We start from the raw sequence: 15,678 nt of genomic DNA, 5'->3' as shown, positions 1-15,678 counted from the left end.
AGGTGGGCGGTCCTTGGACTTCCCACAGGTCAGGGAACCCTGATTGCTCTTCAAGCTGATGAGGGAGAGGGACTTGATCGGGGGGAGGGGGAGGGAAATGGGAGGCGGTGGCGGGGAGGAGGCAGAAATCCTTAATAAATAAAAAAAAATAAAATTAAAAAAAAAAAGAAAAATCAATTAGCCAGTCATTCTGTGGATTTCTCCCATGGCCTTGTCAAATCCAGTTTTGACAGGCAGGGAATGTGTTCTGATTTCTTTATCCCTGTGGACTATATTTTGTGTACTTTGGCCAGAATATGGCCCTGAATTTTAGCCAGGGTATTTCTATTTGCTCTGAAAGGCTCCGTGTTGGATGCCAAATTTCTATAGTTCATGAGGTGCATCCAGCTCTCTCCCAGTTCCTGTAGCTTCAGCTGGAACAGCAGGAGACGAAAGGCACTACCCTCATTGTGCTGTGACTTATGGAGACATAACTCACAAAGGTGGCATACTTTACTTCACATGTTGTCCATTAAACATTTTTATAGTTAAAGAGTCCATAAATTTAAAAGGTAAACAAACGATTGACAGTGGCAAATTATGGCCATATGAAAAGTCCTGATAAATCAGTAAAGAAAGCCCACAGAAGGCATGGGTATGCTCATGAGTTGTGTGGGACACCCCTCTAAAGTCAGTCCTGGCCGAGGCAGGGTTTTGGGGTTTCAGACACACAGCTACAAAACAAGCTGTAGGCATCCTTTGGAAAAGCTGGATCCCTGTGGAGATTCATTGAGACTCCAGATCCTCTCTTTCAAGATGAGGCTTTCAGATAACTTCTTCCCCATGTGACCCCTGCCCAGGGGCCCATGCCACCCCTATCTTGCACTATGGCTTGGAAACTGTATGTTTCCTTTGGGAAAATTGTTTGGTTTAATTTTAAGAAAAGCCGCTCCGCCGACACAAATAACTCCAATTAGACCAGATTAGACCAAATTAAAATGCCGCGCTTAATAAATACATAGCATGGCGGGGAGACCATGTGTTGTGTGGTCCCCTTACCCCATCCCCAGCAATGAGCCTAAAAACCTGTCTCCCTGGGGGAGGGGTCAGCGCTTGGCAGGCTGGGAGTTGGAGTTCTGGCCAAGGCAACTCCCAGGGGGAGGGGTCTGAGATGGAGCTTTTTGCTCCATTGGTGCTCCATGGATGACTGCCAAGGGGCTGGGGTGACACCCCCAACTTAATGTTGCAAAAATGGGCAAAATTACCCTTTCTAAGCAAAGTGATTCCCATTGTTACACTCGCTACCCCCATGTCACCTGACTTTGACCAGGACCCTGGTCCTAAAGGTCTTGGAACTAAGCAAGTCACTTGTGACTGGCAGTGCTGGCAGAGGAGATACTTACCAAATGCAGTCAGCAGCCAGGGAAGCAGCCTTTGGCTGTCCAGAGTCTCTCCTCCTCTTAGGGATGATTGGCAGGTGATTTGCAATCCCATGTGTCTTTCTTGAGACTGCTTCCTTCCCTAAACTCCAACCTCTTGTTCCCTCTGCTTATCCCGTTCCTCCGACTGGTTCAGTGCGTACTGCCCACCGCGGACCGGACTGGATATAATATTTCTTTTCTTTTTTTGGATATAATATTTCTCTATCGATACAAAAGAAAATAGGAGTCCGGAGAAGATGTGGAAAGATAGATTTATTCCACTCCTTGGGTGCTGAGTCCTTAGTCTTCCAATGTATTCGTGGTGGCAGTGACTCCTGAATGCAAGTTAATTGAATTGTACTTGTGTTTCCTTCAAGGAAGGTTCATTTTTCCCCCTTATATTTGGTCTGTGTGGCTTTGTTATAGACTTTCATAACTAGGGATGCTAGGTGTGGGTCTCTGTTGCTGTGTCAGAGGCCTAGCAAACAGTAGCAGAAACAGAGGAGACCAGAAAAAAGGATGCAGGCCCCTCCCTCTTCCTCTTTTATGTAAATCATTTTCCAGAGCAAAGGATTTGGCTGCACTGATCTGTTTTTTTCTAAAGCAATTGACTTCCTTCTCTGCCTATGAGCCAATAAATCATTAGCAAATCCTTTTTAGATGTTGCTGTATTGGTTCTTGTGTATGTTCATTTCAGAGACACAGTCTTAGAAGTAATTGTAGCTAGGTTATTCCAAAGAACCCATCTGCCCTTACCTTTGCTGTGTAGGTAGGCGGTGATGTCTCCAGGAGTTGGAGCCAGGAGTTTTGGTTGTGTGCAGATCAACCCTTTAAGCATCTAGCATGCCTGGCTCATTCAGGAGAGAATCACATACTTCCTGGCCTCAGTAAACAGCACATTGGGTTTTGCCCATTCTGCAGCAGGTACCATTGTTACCAATATAGATCACATCATTCAAGACAATGTCAAATAGGTGGAATTCAGCTAAAACAAAACAAAACAAACCAAAAGCTCAGATGTCTAAAACAGTTTTCTAAAAGCAATACAGATACTTTAATTTAAATACACAGCTGTACTTCTTCTCCAAGATCACTTTTTTTAATATGTCAAAAGCATTGCAAATAGTTTATTTTTGGTCTGAACTTACATGCCCCCCCCCCCCGACACAATATTCAAGCTGGGTATTAGGGAGTTTTGGGAAATAACTTTTTTCATCATCAACTTTTCATTCTTTTAAATATGAAGGTATTCAGGGGTGGAGTCACTTGACTTTGAGAGGTGGCTTACACAGAACCAGTCAAACTGCTTGAAATAGCCAGGCTTTCCCAACTCTTCCTTGATCCGGCCACTGTGTGCTGTCACTGTGAGTTGCTCCATGGAATGAGGCAGTGGTGTGGTTAGTGACAGGGATGAGGATGACAGAAGACCCCATGCTGAACTCTGACACAGAGCTGCAGAATCTGTTTCCCAGCCCCTGGCTGTCTTCACATCTGGAGGGTTGATGAGGTCCCTGTGCCCTGGCCGTTTGAAGGGTGATACGTCTCTGGAATAGACTACATTATAACAACAGGAAGTGATCAGAAAAAAGTATGATGAGTGTTCACAGAATTCATAGGGAATTTATACACATGTGGTTCGTCTTTAAAAGGCAGTTTTCAAAATTCACAAAAAAATAATATAAATGCATGCTTGTTCTATTCTTGCTTATTGAGCAACATAATATTATAGAATCATAAGCAATTTATTTTAATTTTTAAGTGGTTAGTACATAAAAAGAACTAGAAAGAATAGTTATTAAATCTTCGATATGGTTATGGTGAAACCTATAGGGTCTTGATGCATCAAATGAAACCTGTCCAGTTTCTAAGACCCAGCCCACCCACATGCTATTGTGCATCAGCTCAGTCCACCTTATACTGATATAACAAAATCCCTGAGACTGGATCCTTTGTTTTTTGGGTTTTTTTTTTTTTTTGGTTTTTCGAGACAGGGTTTCTCTGTGGTTTTGGAGCCTGTCCTGGAACTAGCTCTTGTAGACCAGGCTGGTCTCGAACTCACAGAGATCCGCCTGCCTCTGCCTCCCGAGTGCTGGGATTAAAGGCGTGTGCCACCACCGCCCGGCTGGATCCTTTGTAAGACGTTTGTTTTGGTCCATCATTCTGAAGGCTTGGAAGTCCAAAAGCATCGTCCTGGGAAAGGGTCATGTTCTGCTCCACCTCTCGTGGGAAGCAGCCAGCAGGCATGTGTGAGAGAAGGGTAACTAGGGGCAGCCTCTTTGTACAACTGCCCTGTTTCGTGTCTCAGTCTAGGCCCATGTGCGAGTGTGAGGCTGAGCATTCTTCCACATCCTGCATATTTCCTTTATTCTGTCCACCTTCGTGTGTATTCGCTGGCCTCTAGAAAACTGCTGCCTTTTTATCTGGATCTTGCCAAAGGTAGTTTGCATGCCGTCACACGACGATGACTTCTCCGTCACAGTGAGGTTGAGGATGTCACTGGAGAAGGCCTTATGTCTCGAGAAAAATCTCAAAACTATGTCAATGGTCTGGAAAGCCTTATTTCTCTTTTAGAAGTTCAGTATTTATTTTCTAAAGCAAATTCCAAAAGTGGGTGGATAAAAGTTTTTAATCTCTCAAAACTAAATAAGTCATTATCTTGGAATTTAGAAATACCTGCCTGGCTTATTGAGCAGTTAAAGTATAAATAGATGGTTTTGCATTTCTGTGTTTTTTGGAACCTTTACGTAACATTGCATATGCCTTATTTGCCAGTGAGTTTTGAAAAAAAAATGTGGCTCAGAGTCCTATTTGAGGATTAATATTTGCGGAGTACACTAGAGTGTCATCTTCGTAATATAATCCCGGTCTGGAAGATTCCTTGATCCTTTTTTGCCTCCCTCTTTCCTTCTGTCCCTTATTCCTCTCCCCTTCCTCCCCCCATTGCTACTTCCTTCTCTTTCCTTTTGAATTGAACACAGATTTCTTTGCATCCTTGTACCTCTGTCTGGCCTCTGTTTCTGTCAGTCTCTGGTCACCCAGCTGAATGGTGGCATCATCTTGCTGAGCCATCAAGACACACACTAGTAATGCATTATTACTTATCGTATCAAATGGTAGCCCAAAATATTTATGCTACAACTGAGTGGTGGCATGGGGCTGCTTTCGAAATTCCACTCACATTCTCTTTCCAGTTACACATGAAGATTTTATTTCCTCCTGATCACTTTTAGATAACTTTATGATGACGAATGTCTCTGTAGAGTGATAGATCTTCCATCATGCTGTCAGACAGGCTCTACCTATGCTTAGCTCTTATTTTTAGGAATTAAAGCCGAGAGCCATATGGGAAAGTCCCCACAGACCCAAAGCATAGCTTGATTTCATAAAAGGGGTGGGGGTGGGGTGGGTTAAGTCCAGGAGTAACTCAGGAATGAAGACATTTAATTTGGGGAGTTGTTTTGGCTTTTATTTGCTCTTTTTGCTTGACAGAGACAGTTTCTTACTAAGTAAAAGATGCATAAAAAGCACCTATGAGTATTAAATTTAAGAGCCGTGTATACTGTGGCTGAAAGGCTTGGTTTCACATAGTGTTTGCAGTGGGGGGGCACACCATGGAATATAAAAGAAGCCACCGTGACACTTCTCTTTCTAGAATATCTAGGTTAAGAGCTATCTAAATGAAGCTGTCATTGGTCACCTATCATGTGATACTTTTGAACAATGCTCTGATGTGTAAGTCAGAAGTTTCCTAATTGGGAGTTTTGTTCTTTGAGGAAGAAAGAAATCTATATCATGAAACCATTCACTGAGAACTCACAATGATGTGTGTTCTTACCTTTGCATCCTTAGGAAAGGGAGATGCAGCTGACAGGTGGGAGAGAGATGTGGAGAGAGTGTGGGCTCGGTCAGCATGGCTGGATATTTCTCACTGCCATTTAGAGTGCAGCATGACGCAATGCGATTCTGGCGAAGAAGCTGTTGTGGCATTTCCTTATTTAAACTGTTTTGTTTTTACATGTGCTTATTTAAGGAGGCAAATCAGTGCAGCTGTGGGGAAGGTCTAGGAACACATTGCAGGAGCTGGTTCTCTTCTTCCACCATGTGGGTTCCAGGAACAAACTCAGTTGTCAGGCTGGGCAGCGAGCGCCCTTACCTGCTAAGCCACCTTGCTGGTGCAGATATGGCATTTCTCACATCCATGGGTGAGAGAGTTAAACCTATACCTCCACTGCTTCTTCAAGTCACTGGGCGCCACTCTGAGATCTTATGGTTCCAGGCATCAGTCCATGTCCTCCTTCCAGAAGCATGGAAAGTAAGAGGGATGGTCCAGTCCTTTCCTGAATCTTCTGTCTCATCAAAGTTTACACATCTCTTCTTCTCAAATTCAAGTATAATGAATAATAAATATAATGAAAAGATGAAGGCCTATAATAGAAATTATAGCTATTAATAATAAAATATGAACTGTGTTCTTGCAGGTTTGAATTGAACACTTACAATCTTCAGGAAGGAGTTTTAATTGCTGTTTGGGGCAGCAAAAGCCTTTCTCAGAGGAGACTTGCCTGTGTCTGTGAGACACAACCCTTCACTGTCCCTTCCTGTGTATCACAGACATTTTCAGACATATGCCATTCTAACCCAAGGAATGGGTAAAGTTCCTGTAGCTGAGGGGCTGGAGCATCAGACACAGGCCAGAGGAGACAGTTATTTTGGGTAGAATATTTTTTCCCTTCCTGTTATTAGAGAAAATGGTACTAGAAGCAGGCCTTGTCTGCAGGCTCGACAAATATCCCACTGACACTTAGAGGAATTTTGATATTTTGTTCATTTGTTAATCTATCAGTGAAAAGAACATAAGATATTCATTAGCCTCTAATATGGAGGACTGCAACACCCGAACCATCATTTAGTTCTACTTCAGGCACCTCATGTTCCCAGGCTTCATTTATTTCTTTATAAATAATCTAATTTCTTCCTATCATGTGGCAGTTTCATCTGAGACTCGGGACACAGCCCTAAGAAAACGAATCTCTCTCTCTCTCTCTCTCTCTCTCTCTCTCTCTCTCTCACACACACACACACACACACACACACACACACACACACACACACACACACGTTATATTCTAGAAAGGAGCCAGAGACAACTTTGTAATGTAAATTGTGTGAGTTGTAACAAATGCTTTTTTTTTTTTTTGTAGCTTTCTGGGCTAGCTTGACTTTCAGCTGTCTGTGATTGATGGTCCTGGATGTGGGCACTAGTGGAAGTGATGGACAGAGAACTTTGGGTCAAAGGATGCTGCTGTGTTTGAGCCTCGTGCTGCAACCATGTAAACTCTACATTCCAGGCAGGGCCAGTGAGATCAGGAACTCTCAGCCAACCTGGGCTCTATACTGAGATCCAGTCTCAAAACAACTCCTGAAACAACAAAACAAAATTTAATCAAAAAGAAAAAAGGGATGTATAAGAAGAAAATGAGAAGGATTTCTTAGCTTAGTAGATAGTCACAGCTGAGGAATCCTCATTTTTGTAATGAGTTAGAGGGGTAGAAAGATGTAGTCTCCGTGTTAGATTATATATGCGTTCCTCACGTCTATTTCAGTGAGGGGTCATTATTTACTTGGCCTGTGGGCAATACTTAGTGTCTTTCCTGCTTCTTCAGAACACACCCATTCAAAGGTATTACAGTGTTCGTCTTAAAACCCCGCTTTTGTGCACATCGACCATAATAACATTTACTTGCTTTCTTCTGCAGCAAAGTTGTTCTTTCTCAGATGCTCACCACCTGCTCCTTCTCCTGCTGACCCACCCCTTTCTGGCTTTTGCCCCAGTACTTCACTGAAACTCTCCTCAGGGTGTCTCCACTAGTCTCTGCACTGCAGAGTTGGAGTTAGTCTCCGTCCAAAGACGGCACTCGCTCAGCTGTGCAAGGTCTCTTTCTCAGAAGCTTCCAGACTGCGGTGTCCTCCTTTCCTTTTGGGGACTCTCACTCCTTCCATATCCAGAGCCTTCTGACTCCCATTTCTACCCGTAACGTTTCGACCTTCACCAAATGGAAGGTTCCCTTATTATGACTCACCCTCCTCCTTGGCAGGCAGAGGCCGAGTAGTTTGGTAATTTGATCAGACCCTTGGACTTTCTCCTCCTTTCTCTTTTCTTCCCCAAGCTGAGGTCTGTCTCTTATTCATAAAGACACTGCACTCTACCTGGCAGTGACTGGAGATTGTACTCTCTTTACTTCAAGGACTCAAGTAGCCTCTGGAAGGAGAGAGTGGGAGAGGGTTACAGCAAGCACTTCCAGCCCTGTGTGGACTGCAGCCCTGACAGGCTCCAACTCTAGGTAGAGCTGCTGAAAGGTGCTGTTCCCGCTTAGCTTTCCCTCTAGAGGTGGAATTGAAGCTGAGCTTCAGGCTTTGAGGAAGCTCAAAGGCAGGGCTGCTGGGGCTCCCCTCATCAAGAGCTGGTGGGGTATTTCTGAGACTCCAAGTTGATCACTGAAGTGAGAGAGCATTGCCGAGATTCGATACGTTCTGCCCTGGAACACAGAAAGAAGCAAGGAAAGCTGGGAGCCGTTGAAAAAATTTTGAAGGCCATTTCGGGTTGTGAGCTGTTATTTCAGAAATTTGTTATCACACACTAGAATATTGAGAAGGGTCAGCTGTTCAGATGGGGGCACACTCTCCCGAGGCCTTGGCAGCCCAAAGCGCAGGTGGTTCATAATCCACTTCCCCCTACACTGAGCATCTCAGGGAACATAGCTGAACACTGCTGTTCTTGTGGTAGTATTAATTGCCCCAAGTATAGAAGGAATTCAGCACTCGTGAAACAGTTTCAATAGACGATCAGTTGCTCGCATACTTGACTAAGGTGGGGCCTTTGCTTTCTTCACTGCAGGGTCTATAAGGACTAGATTGGGGAGGCACTCTGTAAATGCCTGAATCTTCCATTTATCTATCTGCTCTTGATTTTAAGGCCGGCACATTCCTTGTAGAATTGCAGAGGAAGCTGTATGTGGTGTCAAGATGGCCCAGCACGGCTTCCCCTTGGGGCTCTGTCTTTATCATCCAAGTGATAACTCAAAAGCTGTGGGAGGACGATTGGTAGAAGATGATGGCAAAAACTCCTCAAAAACTCAATAAGTTCTCCCTTCGGTTGTCTTCCAACGAAATAGTGCTGATGTGGATTGCCGTCTCATCTGGATCCGATCACCTGGCCATCAGACATCTGTCTTTTGTTTACAGAGAAAAATAAAGGCAGTTTGAACTTTGGCTCAGGTCCAGTGCCCTGGAATCGGAGAGAGCAGAACGGGGCAATGGAGGATTGGACGGCAGTCTGTGCATCGAGATTCCAGGCTGATTGTCGCTGTCTTAACCTCTCAGTGCTCTGGCTGTTCTGTCTGTAAAGTACCATTGCCTTCAACAGTGTCAGAGCGAGAATGCCTGCCTCGAATTTCAAGATTTCAATATTTATAGCCTTTGGTAAACTCAAAAGCTTACATAAGAAAATTGCAAATTCTGCAAACAAGAATCAAACAGAAAAGGTTCTTTATACTTTAAGTTTTAAAAAGTGGTACTGATGGCAGGACTTTGAACATCTTTATTATCTCTGCGTGTCCACTGTCCACAATATTGTATTTCATAAGGACATGCCCATACAGGTATACATTGTGCTTTGTGCAAATTCCCTCCTGCTTTCTCCTGCCATTTTCTCCACCCTCCCCATCCTGTTCGTCACCTTTGCTCCCTAGACAATTTTACCTTTACTCTCCTACCAGGTAGACACACATTACTGTATATATTAATATAGATGGTATAAAACACAAATGAGAGAAAATGTGTACTCTTTGTCTTTTTGAGATTGACTTAAGTACAGTTTTTCAAAGAAAGAATAAGGATACAGTTTTCAACATCTTAAGCCCAGAGAGATTTCCCCACCCCCTCCTAATGTGGCACCACGTAGAAGCCACCTTCTGCTGAGTCAGCCAGGACAAGAGAGACCAACGATGAGGCAGCCCACGCAGTGCAGGGGTTTAAATTTGATCTGGATTTGAGATGACCACATACAAGAAATGGCTTCACTAAAGTCATATTTACATGAAGTTTTGAGATGCACTCTAGATGTCGGAACTAATTCATGTTGACCTTTCACCTGCATTTTCTGAGGACTCATCAGAACCATGAGTGGGGACCGCCACTGAGGCAGCCCCTGAAAAGCAGACATGGCCTCTTCTACCTCACGGTCTGTGCGGTAGAGAACCACGCTCACAGTTCCGGGGGAGGGCACTGCACAGCCCAGCTAGCGAGCTCCTAGTGTAGTGTTCCATCTTCTGTCTGGTTGTCTGTGTGCATTAGGAGTCTGTACTGTGGTTATAGGTATTCAGGCATGTGCTAAATTCTCCAACACTGCACACATTAGACATGTTGAGTATTTCGGCAGTTGAGATCCATAGAGGTGATTAATTTGATTGATTCTGAAATGATAAGATCCAATGAAAATCATATTATTGATACTGCAAGATTATCAAATCAGCTAGGACTTTGTTTTCAGCAAATCAAAACATTGATTTTCCTGAGAGCTTTTTTTTGGGGGGGAAAATCTATGGATATAGCATTATTTAATTCTTTTAGGCTCTGTGATGATATATGGCCCTATTGGAGATTTATATGGCTTTCCCCATCAAATACTAATTTAGCACCTTCTGAGTGCCAGCCCCGAGCAAGTGAGACCTGTGATAGATGGGACTCCCCACCTGAAACTCTTGCTCTGTGCTTTTCTGAGTTTCCATGTCTAAATCAAAGAGTTCTCAGGCTCGTGATTTCCCTTCTTATGTGCACAAGGGTCACAGAATCAAGGAATACACCGTTCAGAAGGCCATGGCCAGGCACCCGAGCCTGTGACTAAGATGCACCGGAGCTTTAGCAAGGGAGGCAGTGTTGATTTTATTTTCTATTCTTCTGACCGTTGCTTTCCCTCCCCCCAAATCTAGCACCTTCCCTGACTAGAGAAATATACGCAATCGCTATATTTGTAAAATTCAGAATAAAATGAGGCAACAAAAAAATGTCCCCTAGGCTTCTTGCTAGAGATAATTAATTACAGTAGTTGGTCTTGCTCTGTGACAAATTATGTGACAAATTATAATATAATTTATAATATGATTATAAATTAATCAATAGGGTTTTTTTTTTTTCCATTTGAAGTATCTTGAACTTTTCCCCCCAGGATGCTGAGTATTTTCCGTCCTGTGCATTTTCAGTGATAATCACAATATTCTTTACTGTGCAGCTAGCAGATTATTTAGGCAGTCCCTTCCAATTATAGAGTTCTGTCTATGGTTTCCTAGTCATAAGCAAGGATGGGATGAAGAGTCTTAAAGTAAAACTTGTCTATATTAATACTGACTTCCTTTGCACTCAGTTCAAGAAATAAGATTGTTATTCTACAGTTCTACAGTTTAAAGGGTACCCCGTGCACAGAAGCACACATAGAAGTTGTTTGTATCTGCTTTGTTGAACTGACGTACCTATTCATTAATGACCTTCCTTGATAGTACTTCTGCCTTCCTATCTGAAATTTGTTGTATATTGTAATTTTCAAGTAATCAAATAGTTTTCAACTTTAAAGAAGAAAAAAAACACAAATATCATAATAATAAGAGCAAAAAAAAAAAGAAAAAAAGAAATGACTGAATGTAATTGTTCACTGTCGGGGAGAAAAAGAGGGAAAATAGTGTACGTCATGTCACAATCCTTGTGCCCAGACAAACGCTCATGTTTTAACTGGTCTTCTTATTAAGGCAAATGTATTTCAAATACAGGGCATGGGGTCTCTGAGCCCATATCTCAGGGCACATCAATTGTCTCACTCTGTTTTTATTGGCACCGTCTCCGTTCTGCACACAGCAGCATTTTAAGAGGGAATTGTTTGTTCGGTTAATACCACTCCACTTTCGCATTGTTCGCAATTGTTAAGAAAAAAAATATTCCCATTCGGCATTTTCGCCACATAAATCGTGCAGTTGTTGGGGGCTGCACACTCTATTGTTCCCCGAATACATAAAGTTCTTGTGCAAGCCGGCTGGTAAATTGTACCCTGGCTGTCTGCAGCAAGCACTGTTTGGGTTACTTCCAGGTAATTCTATCATAAGTGTTCCAAAATCCAAAGGAAAATTGATGACAAATGACAGCGAAGGGACGCAAATCTATCAAATCACAAAGGAAGGTTTTCTTTTTTTTTTTCTATTTTTTTTGTTTCTCTTTCCTAAGTTTAAAAGCAAAAAGGAATACAGTCTGATCTCCCTGCCCCACTTTCTCTTCCAGCGCTCTGTGGAGGAGGCGAGAGCTTCCAGTGCACCAGCGGGCTCTGCATCCCGGAGAAGCTGCGATGTAACGGTTACAATGACTGTGATGACTGGAGTGACGAGGCCCTCTGCAGTATGTGACAGGCTGCGTGGGTCTGTCCGGGTGGGAAGGGATTCTTCTGTTGGGGTCGGGGGCAGGGAGGGAGGCTTGGCCCACAGTCAAATGTGTTTTAATCACCAGGTGGGTCGCTCGTTAGAAGCTTGCCATTGTTTGCCAGTCTTGAGTGAGCCAATAGGTTTGTCCCCGGAGAGCCACCATCCTGGGTTTGTACCTGGCTCACAGGACCCCTGAGCTAGATGCCCAGAATAACAAACAGCTCAGAGATTAAAATGGTTTTCCAAAAATTTGTCCTACGATTAGGAGGAAGGTTTGGGTTTATTTTGTTTGGGCGAGGAATTTTGTTTTTGTTTTTAAAACTTCATGAGTATAATGGTCAACTGTTTAAAGGAGATTTTTTAAATAGAAGAGAAAACCCTTGTATATTAGTGATTCTAACCTTGAGAATTACACTCCACCTTCCATACTCAGAGCGGAGCTGAGCAGTTGTGTGCCGGTTGTTTTAATAGATTAATTGCAGTCAGTATGAGCAGAATTGTGTTTCCGTCCCAAGGAGACCTCCCCACCTTTTTGGAAGAAGCTGCAAGCGCTGCCTTGGCTGAGAGTCCTCCGCTCTGTTTGCCAGGTGCCTCTCTTGTGGCAAGGCCTAGGATACTTATCTGCTGGAATTTTGGGCAGGTGGCATATTGTGGTATCAGAGCACTGTTTGCCAACATGTGGTTTCACAGTTCTTGAGTTTCCCAAGAATGATTGAGTGAAAAACCGAATGACGAGGGTTGGGCCTGCGTCAGCCTCTTAGAGGGTGTCAACACTTCTTGATATATTAAAGCGCTGAGAAATGTTGCAACCTAAGTCAGTTTTGCTTGATTCAACGGATCTTCAAACTTTTTCTTCTGTGAACGTTCACCCTTATTTATTTGTACATATATTTATTTTGTATATTACCTAGCACTTGGTAGAAATTAAGTTATGCTGTGTATATTTTGAAAACTTACTTTTAGTAAACCATTGGTTTGTTTTTACAACATGGAATTTTCAGGAACGCCTATGCACACAAATTAACATGTGAGCCATTTTCATAGGTTATATAGTTACATTGAGGACTATTGAAACGTTAGCAGAAAATACTGTACACAACGACCACGGTAGGGAATTCTGAAAGGCTCAATTGAATTATGTCCATTTTATGGGAATGCAGCAGAATTTCTTTTATCTCCTGCGGTGGCCAGTATTGGGGCCCAACCCAAGGTCAGCCTGTGCCTTTACCCCTGTGGTGGGCCAGAGCGGCTTACTTCATTTTGTTCTCTGTGGTGTTGAGCTTTGTCAACACAGGCAGTCCCTCCGGCCGAAGCTTTTAAAATGGAATTTGAGGGAGTCAGTTCTCCTAGTTACCAACTGAATGAGACGGTATTGCTGTTCTGGAGGTGCCTAACAATGTCTAGGGAACAGTTTTTAAATAAACTCGTCACTGTCTTTCATCATATTCATACTTCAGAGTGGCACGCTCTGGCTCATTGAGAAAAATGCAACCCTTTAGCAAATGTCCCTATGAAAACTCATAGTGAGACATAGATAAATGTTGGCGTGCTACCAGTGAGACATAGATAAATGTTGGCGCGCTACCATTTCTGACCATCCGAGGGCACCTCCTTCTGCGCTTGAGCATTCAACATCTGGAGCATTGCACCATGAGCCTTTTGTGACTGGCCCTACTCTCCTGTGGTTGCTACCATGTGGGGAGAATCATGTATGTCTGAAGGACGGGGTGTGTGTGTCACCACAGCCCCAGGTACTGAGGAGGGAGGCTTGGCCAAACATCCCTGTGAGAAGCAGAAGAAAATACCTAGCTCCATATCCTAGGACGCAGAGACCTCCATGGCCAGACAAGAGAGCAAGTTAAGATGCCCCCTTGTGCCAAACTTGTTTTCTTTTAAAAAGCAGGTTAGGTCGTTTGTGTAGGTTATTGAGTTGTTAGGTTGCTGTTAGATTCAACAGAAGCAAGGGAAGGGACCTATCTGTGCTAAATTATCCAGCAGCCATGCATGGGTTTCCTGCACTAGCATCCCCGTGAAGCACCCCTCCCCCCACCAAAGAATACTGGTATACTAGGTCTGGAGGTGAATTTTTTGCATAGTTGCCCAGGTAATCCAATACGTAGCCTTTGTAGCAGAGGTAACTCATCTCTTTTGTTGCCCGTGTTCTGTAGGCTTTTGACTGAGGGACCATCTCTGAGAACAGTTGAAGTAGGGACTGTATATATTTGGCACACAGCAGGTGATTATAGGTAGGAATTGCTTAAAAGCCCCCAAAGAGCTGGAGGGATGATTTAGCAGTACAGAGTATTCATTGCTCTTGAAGAGGGCCCATCTTTGATCGCCAGCACCTACATGGCGGCTGACAGCCGTTCATTCCTCCGGGTCCAGGGGATGTGGTGGCCATTTCTGAATTCCAAGGGAACCAAGTACGCATGTGCCACACAGACACATATGCAAGTGAACCACTCTTACAAAAGGAATAAAATAATCAATTCTAAACCCCAAAACAAGTTCCAAAGAAAACAGTTCCCATTCTTTGGTTGAAAAAGTTCTACCATCCAACAATGAACCAGACCTGACCCTGCTGGCTTCCAAGATCAGCTGAGCTTGGGCTTGTTCCCAGAGGTGTGACTGTTTACTCTCTGGTACATGGAGTCAACCAAGCACTTTCAGAACCATTTACTCTGAACTTGGGGTAAAATCGGTGAACTTATTATTATTTTCTTTTTTGAAGACAGTGGCTACCTAATTGTGAGGAGTGACATACAATATGGTGATCAGTAGTGTGCGTGCTGAGCTGGCTGCCCGTTTTCCTGTACTTACCCCTCCTTTTTCTGTGACCATGGGCACAGCAGCCCTCGCTCTCTTTGCCTTCATTTCTTCCCGAGCAAAGTGGAAGCAAGACTATCTCTAGAATTGAATTGTTGGATAGAAACCTACAGAGCTATGTCACAACTCCCCAGGAATGCTGAGGTTCGAAGTTATGGTGGTGCTTGTCACTACAGTTAGGGTAGTCTCTGCCCTCCATTGTGTTGCTCGTGACTAAGGCAAGTACTCTAGAGAAACAATTTAAACGGAGAAAGAATTTTATTTCTACGGGTGGGGGAGGGTTTGTGTGTGTGTGTGTGTGTGTGTGTGTGTGTGTGTTTTGCTCATAGTCTCGGGTGACAGCACCTGTGGTTGGCTGGAGTCTTCCTGGGTCAGAGATGAAGCAGAATGCCATGGGGCGCAGTGGCTCCCCTTGTGGTGGCCAAGGGGATAACAAGGAAGCACACGCCCATCATCATCATGTCTCGGGTAACCTGTTTTCTAGAAACCTTTTTCCTGAGATAAGGATGCCTGTAAATACTAGAAAGCATATTCAGGATAATAAAAGCGTCTCATTTGACATCTAAGGAAAGAGTTTCCAATGTTTGAGAAATTCATTTAGCGTAGTGACTTTGTGAAAAATACTGACTCAGCTAAACAATTGTGGTTTTTTGAATTTCAGCCATCTGTGAACCACGGTGTAGAAACCCAGTGAGCAGATATGTTACAGGACTTTTAGTCCACTCAGGGGAATAATACACAAACACAGAGAATGCTGAATCTTTTCTTTTTTGTTAATTGCCATTGACATTTTTCCACATGTAGAAAACACATCCTAATGACCATCACCTTCTACCCGTCAGCTCCCGCTTTCCTACACGTCCCCCTTTCACACTATTGACTTTTGCTTCGTTTTGTTACTCACTGAGTTTACATGGTACCGTCTGCGTGGCCACTGTTATTTACCGTGTGTGAGAACGAACCGCAAGACATACAAAAAACCCACTTAAAGAGTT

General features: G+C 43.5%; 1 protein-coding gene across 2 annotated transcripts in view; it reads left to right on the top strand.

Moving 5' to 3' along the window:
* Positions 1 to 15,678, top strand: part of Corin (corin, serine peptidase) — a 186,708-nt gene that overhangs the window by 104,650 nt on the left and 66,380 nt on the right. For both annotated transcript variants that reach the window (XM_005359323.2, XM_005359322.2), the window contains exon 6: positions 11,721 to 11,834. In XM_005359323.2, the coding sequence (XP_005359380.1) occupies positions 11,721 to 11,834 (114 nt within the window). The remainder of the gene's footprint in view (positions 1 to 11,720; positions 11,835 to 15,678) is intronic.

The sequence above is a fragment of the Microtus ochrogaster genome, linkage group LG1 (genome assembly GCF_000317375.1).
Source record: "Microtus ochrogaster isolate Prairie Vole_2 linkage group LG1, MicOch1.0, whole genome shotgun sequence".
Classification (NCBI taxonomy): domain Eukaryota; kingdom Metazoa; phylum Chordata; class Mammalia; order Rodentia; family Cricetidae; genus Microtus; species Microtus ochrogaster.
The sequence above is the reverse complement of the archived record's forward strand: the minus strand, read 5'-3'. Positions and strand labels throughout refer to the sequence as shown.